A 17,586-nucleotide genomic window follows, 5' to 3' on the forward strand; every position below is an offset into this window, starting at 1 on the left:
AGATTTTAAGCCCATTATGTAATAAAGTAGTCTCATTACGCCCAAATACATTCCCGAAAATATTTCGTTTAGGTACGTTTTTGAAAATATTGCCCGAACCCTCGCGTATCGGTTTAAAATATGACTCGATGAGTAAAAAAATATCCTACAAAAGTCCATTTTCGAAAATCCCACATATATTCTTCATATATTAAATAATTATTTAATAAAAATTTTTCCTTAAATGTACCCCGGTCTCCGTTCCTCGTTCGAGCGCGAAATACTGCTAAAAGCCTAGTACATGAAATCTTAACAAATCATGAAATAAAACACCTATCCATGTCATGATCATGCACTTAATGCAGTAAAAATAATTAAACACATATTTTAACAAAAACCCTAGATTGTATGCAGTCAGATTACGTAGTTCTAATTTTCTAGACCTTACAATAACATTGGGAGCATATATCAAAATATCATAGAAAGTATCAATATGTTACACATATAAATTAAAGAATACAAGTGTATTACGTATCCTTAAAAATGATCGAGTGAGTTTTTAATGCAATTACAAAATTTGCTTATTTGCGTAGTAATTATGAAATATTCCATGATTAGAATCATGGTCAAAACCTTTTAAACAAAAATAACTGTTTTTGAGAGATTGTCTCATATATCAATTTTGTGAGACAAATCTTCTATTCGACACGAACCATGAAAAATATTACATTTATGCTAAAAAAATTTCACTCTAAATATAGACCGACTCAACCGTCTCATAGAAATAAATTCGTGAAACTCTCTTATAGAAGACCTAAAACTAATAATTCAGATGTATTTTTCGTCACAATTTTTAATAAATATGCTTACATGAAATGTTAAAATTGTTTAAAATGATTGTCTGGATGAAATAATTTACATTTGCGAGAAGATTATAATAAATTATCACTAGTCGTCAGAGTTATTTAATATTAAACCAATAAAAATAGAGTGTGTCTTTCATGAGACGGTCTCACGAATCTTTATTTGTGAGACGAGTCAACCCTACCGATATTCACAATAAAATGTAATACTTTTAGCATAAAACGTAATATTTTTCATGGATGAACCAAATAAGATATCTCTCACAAAATACGATCCGTGAGACCGTTTCACACAAATTTTTGCCATAAAAATATTTTGTCGTCACAATAGATTTCAAATCTTTCATTCTAGCTCATTCTATGAATGAATGTTTGAGACATGAATTTAAATTCAAATCTTCTATCCTAATACATGCAAAAAATTAATTTATTTAAATTCAAAAAGTACAAATATCTAAAACCAAATACAGTATAATTTTCCTTAAAAAGCTCCCGAACAGCACAAGAAGAAAGTACTGGGCGGGAATACCATTCGGCAGCGGGCCACACGATCGCTTTTTGATATTTCATATTATCAATTTATATTTTTGTTTTCACTCATCATAAACCATTGAAGCCCAAATCCGCTTTACTTCTAAATCAAGAGATTCCCCAACATTCGGAATTGTTTTATATTATTTATATTTTTTCTATTTCCATCTGCCAAGATGAGCAAAACCTTGCAAATTTAGGTTTAAATTCTTCAAGATGGATGCTTTTTGATGTTTGAAAGAGGTAATGCAGTCGATTTATGTATTCATTTATTGTAGCAGGCTGCATTCACCTATTTGCTGATTTCGGAGTTTGTCGCTAAATTTTTTGTGGTGTTTTTGAGATGGATTCGTGCTTGGATGAAATTGTTGAGCTTTAAGATAATGTGGGGATTTTGGCACTTTCGAAATGTTTTATTTTAAGAAATGTAACTTTTTTATATAATTTTTTTTTATTACGTCGAAAATTATCGCGGCTTTAACTTGCATTCTAGATTCTCCTACAGTTATAGTCATACGGGGATGATTTTATGTCTAATGAAGAAAGGTATCAGCCATGTTGATTATGAGAATGTGGCTTTTGAATTAACAGATTACGTGCTTCTCTTTTTTGGGATGTTCTGCCGAGAGCTAGTAGAGATCACTTAGGGGTTGGGCATTTTGATTTGTGAGGCTATTGGGGAAATGAATCATTATTCTGATTATGTCAACTCTGTGAGTTTTGTGTTTTCCCCTCAAAATTGCTACGGAGAACCAATTTGATGGTATCCTCAACTATAGTAATATTTAGCTTTGAAATTTTCTTCCATTCATGCGTTAAAAGTTGTGGCATTTCCTAGCACTTTGTCTGTAGTTTAGTTCTTATTGTTGATATTGTTTTTTATTTTTGTCTTAATAATCAGGCATTTTGAATCAATATCCTGACAGCTGTGTTTAATTCGTTCTATTGGGCGATACTAGATGATAGGTTTAAATTTGAGCATAATTCACCATCGATATCAGACATGCCCTCTTCAATTTATTGTCATTTCCTTTTCGGAACCATTATAATCTATCCAGTTTTTCTTCAAATGGCTTTTTATGTATACTCAGTACCTCATTTTATTCACAAGTGTCACATGACTTCTGGATGATCTTGGGCACTTCTGTTTCTGAGACTCAAAAGCTCCGAAGGCATCGACCCCTGCCTTATTTGTCACAGAGCACTGTTCCAAGTCATACATAGACTCTGCAAATTTATTTATTGTTAGACTTCTACTCGGTTCATTTTTCCAAATTCTTTCAGGAATTGCCCTCTCATTTTGTGCATTTGGGTAATCGTTCACAACTACCTTTTATATTTTCCAGTTTCAGGTGTTCATTGTTGACCTTGACAACCATTTACCAAGTTGTCATGGATCCGCACACACAAAGACATGTGAGTGAAAATGGAGAACTGGATGGCTTTCGTGAAATCCGCAATGGCAATGTTTCGGAAAGAATTGAAGCTTTTAATGGCAGGGCTGAAGGTAGAGGACTATTTGCTAGATTTTTACTTCGAATATTATATTGAATCGTAATTAATTTTCGTTGATGTACCATAAAGTCAGTGTTTGTGATCTCCTTTGGAAATCAAAGTAGCGGATGTCAGAGAAGTTTTAATCTTCAACCACTTTGATGCTAGCGTCAATTTTTACTTCTTGTCTTCTTCAAAGTCAGTGGGTTCATGAGTAAATGCAGAAGTAGATGTTGTGCTGTTATTCTCCAATTTTTTTAGCAAGACATGTTTCGTTCTTATTTCACCATCCTTTCTTAAAAAAAATAGTATCTACTTTGACCTTGGAGGGACAGTGAGAGGAATATACCATGCGGAGAGAAATCGTTATGTGCATTACTGTATGTTCATTCAAAAATGGTTCTCACCTTGTTATTATTTAGCTCATTTTAGTAAACGTGGTCTTCTCACCTTAAATGTGTTCATCCTTGGTGAGAATTTTCTGCCTATTTGAAGTAATGCTTGTCTGTATCACTTTGTCTTGTAGGGAATAGTTTTGCCGACAACTTCCAACCTAAGCATGGGCATTCTGGAGATGCCCCAGTCTCTAAGATTTCAGAGCTCATGAAATTGGGTAGTTTAGAGGTGAAATGAACCCTCCCCTGCAAATAAATATCTAATATTTTTTAATAATAGAGGCAGATTTACTTTTATCTATAATACTTCTACATCTTCATATGATTATGAAGCTTCTAGCCACTCTGAATATGCAGAGCGCCTCTACGCACTCACTTTTCATTGTTGTGGATAGTATTTTGGATGAAAGCATCGAGAGAAAGAATGAAGATATCCCTCAGGTATGGTGGCTAAAGAGAACATAGAAAATATCATGTAGTTGCTTATTCAATTCATAACTTATTTTCTTCTCAGCTGACTAATCCTTCTACATTGCGATGATATCTTGTGATGTGTTTTAAATAGCGTGTTGCATCCATGTTAAAATTAGTTGTGCAAGAAATTGAGCAGCGGGTTTCAAAACAAACAGATACTATGAAGAAGGTAACACATTATCTGAAATTGAATAACATTTTATTTATTTGGGTGGCTTCGTAATTATCAATTGTCTTGTCACTGCAGCAAGGCAGTCTGTACAAGTCCCGCGAAGATAGGTATCAATTGAAAATCAGAGCATTAGAAACCCTTGCAACTGGAACTACAGAAGAAAATGAGGTATTAGAATGGTGGTTCAATTGTTGATAATGGATGATGCATTCTTTTCCTGCTCTTTGTTTTATCTCACAAAATTCAAAATTCTGCAGATTGTCATGAACCAGCTTCAACAAATGAAGGTGTGTGTCTTGATTGACGAATCACAATATCCCATGTTTTAATTGCAAATTTTTGCCTGCTCTTTTACTTTCCCTGTATCTATTTGTTTTCTTTTTAAATTATGTACTATAGCTTAAATTGTTGAAAAATTTAAATGATAGGGTTAAATTTCAATAAATTGATTTATAGAGCTAATTACTACTATGAATTTGCCTTTATTGTAGAAATATGTTTTGTATTTAGTTTTAAGATTTGTTATTGTATCCATAGTTAATTCTTTTGTTCACCCTAAACTATAAAGACGATGGAAGCTTGGAAAGATATAAAGTTAAGCTAGTGGCGATGAGACATACTCCAACCTTTGGTATAGATTATGAAGATGCATTTATCCTGGTTGCAAAAATGAATATTGTTAGCAAACTTTTGGATGGTTTATGCAGGAATAACATATTAAGAATGTCTCTTTACATGGTGACTTAGAAGAAGAAGCATACATGGATCCTCCACCTGGGTTTGATGGCTCTCTTCTTAAGAACCAAGTGTCTCGACCGAATAAAGCAATATACAACTTAAAACAGTAGTGCAACATAGCAAAACATAATGAGGTGGAAAGGCATTTCATATAGGAGAAACTTAATAGTGGACTATTATGTACTCTGTATGTTCCCATTGGTGACCAATTTGCTATCATCCTCACTAGGGACTCTCTCATCCTACAGTTAGAAATATTCTAAACAAGCTGAGAATGACATATCTTTACCGATTATCTCGAGAGGGAAGCGTTGAAAAATCAAAATGACAAGATTATGTTTCATTGGGCAGCTGTATAGAGCTAAATACTGTTTGATTATTTGGCTATGTTTAGATTTATGATCTTTATATTATTTTAGCATCTGTATTTATTTTCAAGGTTAAATTCTTTTTTTTTTATCTTTCCTAGAATAGATTCTTAGGATGTATTTGTATTCCTCTTAATTTAAATATTGAACATAGCATTGAGAGTAAATTTCTCTTTACATAGAGGACTAATATATCATGTTACCCGGATGTCTGCCTCCATATGATAATTCTCTTCTGGTGCTTTGTCACGAGGTTTATGAATTACCAAACTCCTATATCGATCTAATGTATCAACCAGGAAACTATACCATATGCTACAATATAAAATTATCATGGATGAAGTTTTACTTAAGCTGTTGGAAGATGGCTTCTTTTTTATGTTTGCTTATACAAGTTTTCTCTAGAAAGTTCTAGGTTTTTTTGACAATTTACATGTATGGCAGATTGAAAAGACCAAAATTGAGGAGAAGAAGAAGCTTGAAGAACAGGACTTAATCAGATTGAGGAAAGAAAAGGACACCTGTGAGAGTCAAATATTGTCATTAAAGGAAGAGTTGGAATTAGTCAAAAAGACCTATGAAGAGAATCGCCTGCAATTGGAAGCCAAAGCAGATGATACTAAAGATAAGCTTGAAAAGAAAATTTTGGAACTTGATAGTTTGCTGACTGATTCAAGGAAGAAAGTGAAAGAACTTTCAGATTTTTCTGAATCAAAATTCTTGCGATGGAAAAGAAAAGAACACGAATATAGACACTTCATAGATTCTCAATTTGTGTCTCTGCAGGTTTGTAACAACCATAATACTTTATGCTATGTACAATGCTCTCGTCATTGTTGTTTTATCTCATGATAATAACCAGGAACTGAGGTTGACATCTAAGTCCATCAAGCTAGAGGTTTTGAAGATCAACAAGGCCTTTGCAAAAGAGTTTCATAATTTTGGTGAGAACTGCCTGAAGTTTTCCTTCTTTTGAGCTTCTGAAATGGCTATTTTCTTGTTACTTGTTTTCTTATAAAGCAAGTTGACTTGCTCGATATTTCTTATATTAACATTTAAATTGTATTTTTAGGTGTAAATCTGGAAGGCTTGATATATGCTGCTCAGAATTACCACAGCGTACAAGAGGAAAATAGGAAATTGTATAACGAGGTTCAAGATTTGAAAGGTATATATCGTAGTTTATCAACAAGCGTAGGACTCAAATGAATTGCTCATTCATTTTGATTTATTTTGATAGGAAATATAAGAGTTTATGCCCGTATAAGGCCATTCCTTCCAGGACAAAGTGATAAACAAACAACCATGCAATATGTTGGTGAGAACGGAGAGTTGGTTGTTATAAATCCAGGAAAGCAAGGAAAAGACAACCATCGACTTTTCAAATTTAACAAGGTGTTTGGTCCCACCACTACTCAAGGTTCTGACTTCTGATTGTACTAAATTTTTAATGATTGCTTATAATGTTAAATCACTAGTCAATACTATTTGATATATCTTTCATCCCTACTCTTTTGGTTGGGTGATCATCGTTGTGTCCATCTCCAGAGGAGGTATTTCTGGACACTCAACCTTTAATTAGGTCAGTTCTCGATGGGTATAATGTTTGCATCTTTGCCTATGGTCAAACCGGTTCTGGGAAAACTTATACAATGGTAAGTCCATAAATTTATCATCAAGAAAAACATTTGTTGGCTTTTGTTGGCTGTTTAGTTTATTAACATCGTGCAATTGAAAAAATTTCCAGACTGGACCAAATGTGACATCAATTGTGGATTGGGGAGTTAACTATAGAGCTTTGAATGATCTCTTCAATATATCAAGGAATAGACACGGATCCGTTGCATACGAAGTTGGTGTCCAAATGGTTGAAATATACAATGAACAAGTGCGTGACTTACTCAGCAACGACGTTTCTCAAAAGAGATATCCTTATAAATTTTTTAGCTTATTTCATGTTTAATGAACCAATAAATGTTCAATCTTTTTAGTTTCTGTTGTTAATACTTATGTTTTTGTGTTTTCATTTGTGGTACTTTCTTAATTCATGGTTTCCTTTGACTTGCACACGCTTGGGATTTGGAATACCACCCAACCAAATGGGTTGACCGTGCCTGATGCTAGCATGCACCATGTTAAATCAACTTCTGATGTGTTAGAGTTGATGAATATTGGATTGACGAATAGGGCTGTAGGTGCCACAGCCTTAAATGAAAGAAGTAGTCGTTCTCACAGGTTGACATTATTTTTTTGTCACTTTCCATCTCTACATTGCTTTGGATTATCTAGTTTTGATTGTATCTGTAATTAAACAGTATCCTCACTGTTCATGTCCGGGGAACGGATTTGGAAACAAATGCTGTTTTGCGTGGTTGTTTGCACTTAGTTGATCTCGCTGGCAGTGAAAGAGTGGACCGTTCTGAAGCTACTGGTGAGAGATTGAGAGAAGCACAACACATCAATAAGTCTTTGTCGGCTCTGGGAGACGTAATCTTCGCTCTAGCACAAAAAAGCCCTCATGTTCCCTATAGAAATAGTAAACTAACTCAAGTTCTTCAAAGTTCTCTAGGTATTTAGATCATTTTCAGTTATTTCACATGAATAAGCTGTTCTTTTAATGTCTAAAGCTTCTTGCCTTATGTTTTATGTGTTCTCTTCCATGTTATTGATAGCTCTTTCATTTTGTTCTCTCTTCCTCTCATGTAAGCTTGCTTCAAATGTCGTCTTTTTTTGCAGGTGGACAAGCAAAGACACTCATGTTTGTGCAACTAAATCCTGATGTAGAATCGTACTCTGAAACTATAAGTACCTTGAAGTTTGCTGAGAGGGTTTCTGGAGTTGAGTTGGGTGCAGCACGCAGTAACAAGGAGGGTAGGGGTGTCAGAGAACTTATGGAACAGGTTTAGTCTTGTGCTTTAAATACCCAGCATTGTCAAATCTTAAAGGACCAGGTTCATCCAGAGATCAGTTGTTTGATGAACGTGCGTGGTCAAATTGTGATGTGATTATCACCTCTGAGTCTGTGACTGTCGGATTGCTTATTCGCTGTTGTATCTTTGAGTTGATGTTCTTGCTCAGTTCTTCTCCTTTCTCTTTCGTTTCCTTTTTCTCGCTTTTTGTCTAGATGATAATTGCCGTATGATGTTTTGATTCCAGGCTTTCCACTTTTTAGTTTTTTTTTTTTATATCATTCTGTTTAATATCTAAACATCGTTAGTGTGCATGCCAAGTGAAATCATTAACCGTGATTAGTCTCATTTCTTTTCCCTGTTCTTTGGTTTTGATTATTTTTGCACCTTTTTTGTGATGTATGCATCTCTCTTTTAAGTGGCTTTGTTTAATTTTGTTTATCACCTTTTTGCTTACTCGCCTTTTGTTGATACAGGACCTCTGGTTGTACTCTCCTTCTGTTGTCTAAATTATTTACGTGTTTCCTCAATGAGCCGAATATATGTATATGCATTTTTGCATATTAAACAGAAAGAGCTAAGAAGCAATTAATTTGTATTTATCTTGCAGATAGCTTCTCTAAAGAATGATGTTGCAAAAAAGGATGAGGAAATAGGACGTCTACGATTGTTTAAAAATTCTGGAAATGGCGACAGACGCAGTATAAGTTCTCCGAGGTATGGATCTACCTCTCCAAGAAGACATTCTTTAGGGACATCACGGCCCAGCCAAAGACTTTCAGGTGGGAAAAGCTCTAGTGAGAAAGGTGCTTCTGATTTGGATAACAGTTCTCTGTACAGTGATAAGCATTCTGAAGCTGGTTCTCAGCAGTCAGTTGACGATATCAGGCACCACAAAGAATTCTTTCGACAATCAAGACTTACTGTTGTAGGTGCTGGTGAAAATTTCCGTGAAGACATGGACTTGAAGCTTGATTTAGCAGATGGAGTCAAGAATCTTGATGAGGACATAGAACTCTTGGGATTTGGAGATGCAGATTCAGAAGAAAGACTTAGTGATATATCTGATAGTGTTCTTTCTATGGCTACAGAAACTGATGGTTCTATAGGTAGTGTGGTAGAGTATACCCTTTTCCCAGAAACTGCCAAATCAACCGCAGAAACAATTGAAAAGTAATAATTTCTTTTATCCCTGCTACTCTCTAATGCTTCCGAAAAGTTAATATCATGGAAATAAAATAGTTTATTGGCACCAATAATCTGCAATTTTAATCATATATTGCTCTTAAGAGAACTGCAAATTATAGAATAAGAATTTAAAGCCTGCTGTGTAGCTGATACTTGCCTACATTTATTTCGTATCGTTGAACTTGGGTACCATTATGTTTCCTGCAGGCCCAAGGTTCCCGCCAAACTTCCAAGACCACCTCAAAAACAAACGCAAGCAGGATCTTCTCGAATGTCTGCAGGCAAAAGCTCCTCCAAGCCCTCAAGTATGTCCCCTTTTTCTTGTTGTGTGTTAAGTTGTCATGTAGAGTCGTTTTGTTGAAGGTGACTTGATGCGGGTAGGGGTGTTCTATATTGCACTGAAATCAACAGTCTCAGTCCATAATTCACCCTGGATCATCCTGAATCTTCACCCTCGGAGTGATAGATGATTGGTTGCACTTACAATAATTCAACGAATTTATATAGTGGGAACAGCATTACAATGACATTATAGAGCAATTTGTAATCAAATCTCGTCTCTTTCTGTGCTCCTCAGGCTCTAAAAGATCCACAACCGGCAATTCATATGCACAAAAATCTTCCAAGCGATGGGTGTAATCCACAAGTTCCTAGCACGACGACCAAAATTTTCAATACCTTTGTGTTGGTATACTACTACAACGTTAGTGTCATTAAATGATGTTTCTCAAGGCATGAGAATGTTGTATGAAAGAGGAGGCTATTTACAAGCCTTCATTCGTGAAGTACCTAACCTAACTCGTGGCCGATTACACGAAAAATGGAGGTCATGATCTACTAATGTAGATTAGATTATGTAACGGACGTGTTGTAGTTTAGAGTCCTTTTTTTCCCATCATTCCTGTACCTGATTGTTATGTGTTCGTTTTGAATGTCACGGTTTATTTTGATTTATCTTCAAGGCTAATTGAAACTAAATTAATCATGATTTTGTATTTTCTCCCCGTTTCAGCCGTTGAAAAGTGCCCCTAAAACCACTGTTTTGAATTTGTTTCGAAGTTCAGAAACTTCAGATGATTGGCAAGAGTGGATTCAAACCAAAAAGTCTGAAATACAAACATATTATGACTGTAGGTGGATTTGTATTTGATTTCAGGTTTATTTTATCCTACTCATGTGGACACCTGCCCCATGATAGGATGGATAGCCAAGATTTGTCCATACATATATAGGATCTACTTTTTTTTTGGAAATTGTACGTGTGGCAAGATCTTACCCCTTGATTTTATCCACTTGTGGAAAACATGCCAGCCGGTTTGGGGAAAAATCGAAAAATACGTGTATGATGTAATTTTAACAGCCTATTTTTATGATATTATTACTCTTATAAATTATCACTTTAATTATTCAAAAAAAAAAAAAAAAAACCAGCAAAACACAGGCTAGATATATTTAAGATGATTTAGAGTACGGTTGTTATCGATGAAGCTGCATAGAGTAAATCGAGTTCTAAGCCAAGGGAGCTTCGATTCCACTCTTATTCAAGTTTTTATACTGATTGAATACAACTTACAATAATACTCAGTTTTTTCATAATATTATTATTTAAATTATCAATTTCTATATTATATACTATGGAAGCCAATTTTTTTTTTAAAAGTTCAATTCCTTCTATTAATGCGTTTTCCAAACTCCATATTTATTCAAATAAAGTACAAAACAAAAAATCACTACTTGACTAGGCCCAAACTACATCGTTTATTGACTTATTTTTGTTCATTGTACAGACAGGTACAAATTGAGAAATAACATTGTGCAAGAAGAGCTCAATCTCGCATGTTTCAGAATACAATTTTTTCACTTGAACAAAGTATAAAGTACAAAAAGAATATATGCCTTGCAGACACTGATACTTGACTGATGATCATGAACACGTTAATCCTATCGACTAAGAAAATAATAAACAGTATAGTTTCTCCTTCGAAGTCAAACCATTCTCAGTATCTGCCTCGATCAAGAATACCTCCTCGATCAAGAATAGCTGGGTCGGTAGCGTCGAGAAACATATCAAAATATGTGCGACAGCATCATGTTTCATAACAAACACGAAGCTTTCTCGATGTAAACTACTTTGCAGGATGTCCCATGTGGGTTCGCAAGAACGATAAGAGAACATGGTGGATCGAGAACGTAAGATGCAAAATGTTCCGACTTCTACAGCAAAAAAATGCAACCATTTTCCAGGTCATCGCATGACGTATCCTCGAGTAATAGGAGAGAATGGAGATTGAGAACGAATGTACAGATGTTCTTCTCTCAGAACAAATACACCGTGTGTAAGGTGTTCTTGATCTTACCTCTTTTTTCAGGTCGCTCCACAGGCCTCTCTACACTCGGGCAATTGGGGAGAAAGGTGGATTGAGTACGAGAGATGGTACAGGTTCGCCCATCTTCTTGCTAGCAACAAGTTTCTCTTCCACTCCATCTATCAAATTCTTGAATTCTTCCTCGGCGAATACCCTCAGTGAGTCACGTCGCAATATTTCTTTGGTACTCTCACGTCCGACCAGAGTGGAGGCATTTGATATATGTAAAATTGCAGCACAAATGGAGAATGCTTGCAACGAAGATAATCGAGCATGGAAATCAACGGCATACTTTCCATCCTCGATTACAGTCATCATGAACGCAGGTAACTTATCTTTCTTTCCCTGAATATGGTTAAGAAGTGCTAGCATCTGTCAGAGAGATTAAATAAAATATCTAGTACAAAGTCAGCTACATAGGATATGAACTTCTTCAATAAAATCGAGATATCTGTCGTCCATTCATTTCAAGTCATTATCTTAACTCGATCTAAAAGGTTTAGTCTGAAAACCACATAAATTAGCAGAACATTCGAAAAACCTGTAACGGGTCATTGTCAAAGCTACCGATTATATAGTTTTGAGTACTAGTAAATGTCATGGAAAACAAGAGAGGGATTTCAAGCACATCATCAGAAGTCAAATGAAGAATAACAGTGGGAAAGGTCTTTCCATTCTTATTATTACATCCCCAGTGCAGAAATAAATGAATCAAACTATTGAATATGATATAAGAACAAAAGTCATGTATGCACATAAAACTTCAAGGACGTCTTTCGATTCTAATTGAGAGTAAGATTTCTAGTATTAGGTAGCATAATATTCAAGAATCTGATAATACAGCCATGGACATCCTTGGTATATGTAGGAAACATGCGATCTTGCATAAGATGAGAAAATTACCTGAACAAAAAGTTGCACTGGCTGTTGATTGTCCATAATGCTCTCGCCAATCTGAATAGTTTCATTTCCAAAAATGTCAATGGGGCATGCCATGTCCCAGCCACCACAATCACATCCTCCACCTAATCTCCATCTATCTAGTAATGGCAAAGGGCCGCGGCTTTCAGTACCCGGCACACTGTGGTTTCCAGATGGAATAACAACGTGCATCTTCTGACCAGTAGAAGTGTTGGAATTCAACTCCTTTTTCTGCTCAAGACGGCTTACATCTAGCAAGTTTGGAAGTGTTTTTGTGATCATTCTATCTCCACTCTTGAACTTCAGACTTTCTCTCATCTCCAATGGCATTTGCATAACTACTGCTGCAATTTCAAGTTCTGGACCTAAATTTCCCGGTGCTCGACCAATGTCACAGGGTTCATCAGAAACTGTTTGCGCTCTATCATCATGGAGATGGCTAGAATTATCTTGAACAGACATACGTTTTCTTGAACAGGAAACATCGGACAAAACAAAATCTGTCACCATAGACTCATTGAGTGCCCCAATGTCTTTTATTTCTGTATGTAGATAACATGAAGCATGCATTTGTCCCGCTACGGAGGATCCTCTATTGCTTTCTTTTAGGCCCCATCCACTAGCATTACTCTTTCTTTTACCATGAATTGAATGGAAAGTGTAGACCCAGCTTGAAGAATTTTCCACTTTACTCATCTTTGCCACGTAAACTTCTTGTGGAGACTTCACCGAAAACTTAAAAAATGGCACCCCGTGTTTATATTCTAACTTGAGAAGGCCATGTAGATGAGCTGGGGATAACTGTGGAATGGAAATGTGGTTCTCCTTCATTTCAAATTTACAACCGAATTCTTCGTGATTTGGCTCGTAGGTACCACAAGTTGTAGGTTCATGACTCGTGTCAACCATTCTGTTTCTATTTTCCCATCCTGTATCATTTGAAGAACTCAAGGGACTCTTATGCACCTTGGATTTAACAAATGGATCAAACATCTTTCTGACAGTAGAAAACCTTGCCCTTGGACTATCGGTGTTTGAGCCATCACCCGGTAAAGGTGGCAAAGGGGGGAAAGAACAAGTTAAGGAATCCCGAGAGTTCAACTCTGTCTGGGATCTGCGGACCAAAGATGTACTTTGTTCCGAGAGAGACACTAATGAAGCTCTATTCTGCTCCAATAATGAGCTATCCTCGTCTTCTGAACTACATAATGAATCAATAATCCTGAATGAGATAGTAGATGCACTTCCTCGAGAAAACTCAATTTTTTGCCTTGCCTCAACTGCGTCGGTTTTCTTCATCAGCCTCACATCTTTTGAACTTTGATAGACCGAACCCCTCTTTAACACTTCATGACCATGTTTGAATCTCCCAGATGTTCTGTCTCTGCACGATGCACTACGGTAGTGATTTAATCTAATCTCCGAGAAGCCTTCCTTGAGGATCGATTTACAATCATCACATTTGGGCTTTCCACTTGATTTTCTACTTGAAACTCTCAAATGACACCTAGGAGCTTCGAGTACAGTTGTCGGACTTCCATCTACAACGCAGTACTTGTCGAAATCCAAATCCATTGCTATTTAGTCCCGTTTCATCTATTCATTTAATACCAGGGAAATAAAATGTAGTTGGTAACGTGTCGATAACTCCTACTCTCAATTGAACAATGGAAGTACGTCTATATTCGATAACTCCTACACTCAATTGAACAACAATGGAAGTACATCCATATCAATGAGACAATACTGAATACACTTAAATGAAGAAAAAGGGACACACATTAAATAGAAACCAAAATATATTTGTCAATCGCATAACTCAAAAGCACCATCTATTTCCAAGAATATCGAAACAAGGGATGGAAAGATTTTGAATCGGGGAGCGTGAGGACTTCTGCTGAAGTTAATTTTCTAAATAAATTACACAAGACATTAATTGTAGGAAAGACCAGCTGAGGCCTTCAAAAACACAAACTGGAAAATACAATTTAACGACAATCACAACCATATCTTTAGTTCAAAAGAGAATGAACTTCATTTATCTAATACACTTACAACCAGGATTCTAAATTCCAATTTCATTCACATATCTTTTCCTTGAAAATGCACAATGCCCACAAATTCATGCGCCAATTAGTTATGATATTCGATGGAACTTAAAAAAAAAAAACCCAATTTGTGTGCCATAAAAATTGAAACTTTCCAACAGAGAGGCAACCTATACTTTGCAAAAACTACTGACTGCATGATAATTAACAAAGCAAACATCATTAAAGACAACGTTTTTATGCATTCCAAGCCAAGTAAAACACAATTTCCACAGAAAACAGTCATACCACACTTCAGATCTCAGAGGAGTGAAGCCAAAGCAAACCCCAAACAACAGCCAGAAAAAGCAATCACTTTTCCCTACCTCCCAAGAACTCCCATTTCACAATCAGATTCACCAAAACAAGAAAATCTGAACAGCACCCACGTTTAACAACAGACTCAATAAAACTTGAACCACCAAAAAGATGAATAAAAATAGTAACAAAAACTTCTCAAAGAAAGAAGAAGAACAGTGTCATGCCGTTAATAAAAAAAAGAGAGAAAATTGAACTCAACCCACAAACAGTAGAAGCTAATGATATATATGCCTCCACAAAAGACAACATAACATGCATGCCTTGAATTTCTTTATTTTCTCTCTTTTTTGTTGCTTGGGGTGGGGTAGCCGCGGGGGTGTGGATGTGACATCAAATTTCACTCCAATTTAAATAACAATGTAGAATGGAGAGTGACACAGCTGCCAAGCCTCTGTTTGTGTCCAAATATTTTAAAAAACCAAAGCCAGTCCCTTTGACTGGTCAGTTTGAAAATGAAGGGTTGTTTAAAATATTTAGAGATATCATTCATGTAAATGTTAACCAGTTTGATAATTTTAAATAAGATAACAGCCTGTTTCGACTCTATTCGATTGTTTACATTCTAGTTCGATTATATCTTCAAAAATTCCATTTATCAACATATGATCGATTTTAATATATGAGATATTCATTCAATTCGATAAATAATATTGCATGGGTTATGTCCCATTTGGTAGTAGTGTAAATAAATTTTACGTAAAATATGTTAATATTCTTTAATTAAATGATAGCTTAACAAAATTTAAATTACTTTTAATCATTACTTTGTTTTTTTCCCTCACTTTAGATGGGAGAGGCCATAAGCTTGGTAGCTTCGTCAAAAAGGCGAAAACACCCTTTTCAATATCGTGCTATCGTCTTTAACGAGGGGCTTTCTTGGTAATATCTCTCTAACCAGGGGGTGTTTTGGGGAATATACGTGCTACCAGCTGAGGGAGGAGTCCCAATTATATTAAATTAAAGAAAGAATCCTCTGCAGAGATTAATTCAACTTTTGCCATTGGGAACTGAATTATTTTAGTGTTTTTAATTTAATATTAATAATTAATCACCTCTTGCCTAGCTTTTTCCACTAAATTTAATAGTAATAATATAATATAGTATTTTTTTGTTGGGTCGGTGCTTCGTTAAATATGTGCATATATTTATATTAAATTAAATATATTTGGAACTTGTTTTTTTTTTACTTCATTCAACAATAGAAAGAGCAAAATATAGATTCATAAGATCATCAATATATTTTGGTGTCTCTAACCAGGGGCGGATCCATTAAAGGGTTATACTGGGCTGTAGCCAAGCCCCCCCCTTTTTTTTTACTACTTAAGTTAAATTTTAGCCCACCCACCAATGTCATGTCCAGTCCAGCCCAACACAGCCCAACCCATTTACATGCAGATCCAACGGTAAGAAACATAAAAGTGATCTGAGATCCTCTTAACAAACATGTGCTGGAATAGAAGAACGTGGAAAAAAATATTGAGGACCAAATCTCACAAAAAAATGGAAGCACGAATGTTTTGGGTATGGCTGTTGTTGGAAGGGAGGAACAATAGGATACTCAAACTCATCCGGTACTTATTTAAAAATTACATGATGTGAATGAAAATTTTTAAATATATATTGATACTCACGGGAAATTTAGGGTCCGATTCCGGCAAGTGTCACTAGTCCAGACGCAGGTTCTGAAATTACCCTGAGCCTGAAATCACAAATAAGATCGTTAGGAGGGGGCCAGGAGGGTGTCCTGGCGTAGCCCCTCCGACGCTCAAGTCAGTGACTGAGTATATATGGGGGGAGCAGCTAAGGGTGCTGCTTAAAACAATATATTGAATCCAATAATCATACGCTCCAACCTGGTATTTATAGGAGAATACCTGGGCTTGTCATGGGTCATTCACCTGTGGGCCTTAATGATGGGCCGAGAATTTGGGCTGATCTTGATGGGTTCATCCCTGGGTATCACCAGTCTCCCCCTCCCGAGTCGAACTGAATCGTAGGTTCAAAGTTCGATTGATTGCGTTGTTCTCGGTTTACAACATGTGAGTTGTGCATTTTCTTCCAGCCCTCCGTCAGTCTCCAAAAAGTTGGAAACAAATCAAATATCAATCCTAGCACCGCTTCATCATCACCTCGCCGCCTGCACGCCAGCCCCAACAGCGTGCGTCCTCCCTTGCGCGCCTCGCCCCCTCGCGCGCTCGCCCGGCGCCCTCGCCCCGCGCGGCCGCACAGCTCCCTGCGCGCCACGCCCTCACCGAGCTCGTCCGGCGCCCTGCCGAAGCACTCGCACCACGCTCGCCTGCTCGCCCGGGCGCCGGCTCGCCCGCGTGCCACAGGCTCGCCCTCAAGCCCTCGGCCATGCCTTCGCCCTAGCGCCTGCTCGCAAGCGCCACGCCAGCTCGCCCGCGCCCCGCAGCTCGCCCGCCACTCCAACTCGCCCGAGCACCAGCTTGCCCCTAGCCCCTCGCCCGCCGCTCTCGCCCTCGCCCGCCAAGCGTCTGCTCGCCGCGCGCCCGAGCGCCACACGCCAGCTCGCCCGCGCCCCGCAGCTCGTCCGCCACTCCGGCTCGCCCGAACGCCTGCTCGCCCCCGCCACGCCACGCCAGCTCGCCCTCACCACGCCAGCTCGCCGAGAGCCTGCCCGCCACTCGCTTGCCCTCGCGCCACAGGCTCGCCCTCAAGCCCTCGGCCACGCCTTCGCCTCGTCCAATACGTTGAGAAATTTGATATATTCCCTTGCAAATGATTGTGTGATTTCTGAAAAAATTATGGAGCGTTGCCCC

The 17,586-nt window shown here is 37.2% G+C and overlaps 2 protein-coding genes across 8 annotated transcripts; one reads left to right on the top strand and one right to left on the bottom strand.

Moving 5' to 3' along the window:
* Positions 1 to 1,324: 1,324 nt before the first annotated feature.
* LOC142524483 (kinesin-like protein KIN-14J) lies at positions 1,325 to 10,096 on the top strand. 3 transcript variants are annotated; one of them, XM_075628496.1, is made up of 20 exons: positions 1,325 to 1,616; positions 2,465 to 2,617; positions 2,720 to 2,880; positions 3,394 to 3,491; positions 3,620 to 3,703; positions 3,828 to 3,905; positions 3,984 to 4,076; positions 4,166 to 4,195; positions 5,459 to 5,800; positions 5,877 to 5,958; positions 6,087 to 6,182; positions 6,255 to 6,434; positions 6,563 to 6,669; positions 6,762 to 6,940; positions 7,085 to 7,249; positions 7,330 to 7,583; positions 7,751 to 7,914; positions 8,534 to 9,096; positions 9,319 to 9,416; positions 9,689 to 10,096. In XM_075628496.1, exons 3-20 carry the CDS (start codon positions 2,766 to 2,768, stop codon positions 9,748 to 9,750), a joined length of 2,790 nt encoding a protein of 929 aa, XP_075484611.1. In that variant the 5' UTR covers positions 1,325 to 1,616; positions 2,465 to 2,617; positions 2,720 to 2,765; the 3' UTR covers positions 9,751 to 10,096. The 3 variants fall into 3 exon arrangements, with proteins under 3 accessions (XP_075484611.1, XP_075484612.1, XP_075484610.1); XM_075628497.1 differs by lacking the exon at positions 2,465 to 2,617 and having other exon boundaries at positions 2,726 to 2,880; XM_075628495.1 differs by lacking the exon at positions 2,465 to 2,617 and having other exon boundaries at positions 1,326 to 1,616.
* A 749-nt stretch (positions 10,097 to 10,845) lies between these two features.
* LOC142525247 (uncharacterized) lies at positions 10,846 to 15,148 on the bottom strand. 5 transcript variants are annotated; one of them, XM_075629474.1, is made up of 3 exons: positions 14,735 to 15,148; positions 12,381 to 14,093; positions 10,846 to 11,849 (listed from the first exon to the last, which is right to left on the bottom strand). In XM_075629474.1, the coding sequence occupies exons 2-3, from the start codon at positions 13,971 to 13,973 to the stop codon at positions 11,499 to 11,501; spliced, it is 1,944 nt and encodes a 647-aa protein (XP_075485589.1). In that variant the 5' UTR covers positions 13,974 to 14,093; positions 14,735 to 15,148; the 3' UTR covers positions 10,846 to 11,498. The 5 variants fall into 5 exon arrangements, with proteins under 5 accessions (XP_075485589.1, XP_075485590.1, XP_075485591.1 ...); XM_075629475.1 differs by having other exon boundaries at positions 12,381 to 13,994; positions 14,727 to 15,148; XM_075629476.1 differs by having other exon boundaries at positions 12,381 to 13,994; positions 14,735 to 15,147.
* Between the last annotated feature and the right edge of the window lie 2,438 nt (positions 15,149 to 17,586).

This window comes from Primulina tabacum, chromosome 14, assembly GCF_025594145.1.
Source record: "Primulina tabacum isolate GXHZ01 chromosome 14, ASM2559414v2, whole genome shotgun sequence".
Classification (NCBI taxonomy): Eukaryota; Viridiplantae; Streptophyta; class Magnoliopsida; order Lamiales; family Gesneriaceae; genus Primulina; species Primulina tabacum.

Bases quoted from the DNA above. Each gene is read 5' to 3' on its own strand.
- LOC142525247 (XM_075629474.1), bottom strand. From the start codon at position 13,973: ATGGATTTGGATTTCGACAAGTACTGCGTTGTAGATGGAAGTCCGACA. The intron at 11,850-12,380 runs GTAATTTTCTCA...TCTCTCTGACAG, and splicing joins CAGTGCAACTTTTTGTTCAG to ATGCTAGCACTTCTTAACCA.
- LOC142524483 (XM_075628496.1), top strand. From the start codon at position 2,766: ATGGATCCGCACACACAAAGACATGTGAGTGAAAATGGAGAACTGGAT. The intron at 2,881-3,393 runs GTAGAGGACTAT...TTTGTCTTGTAG, and splicing joins TTTTAATGGCAGGGCTGAAG to GGAATAGTTTTGCCGACAAC. The intron at 9,097-9,318 runs GTAATAATTTCT...TGTTTCCTGCAG, and splicing joins ACCGCAGAAACAATTGAAAA to GCCCAAGGTTCCCGCCAAAC.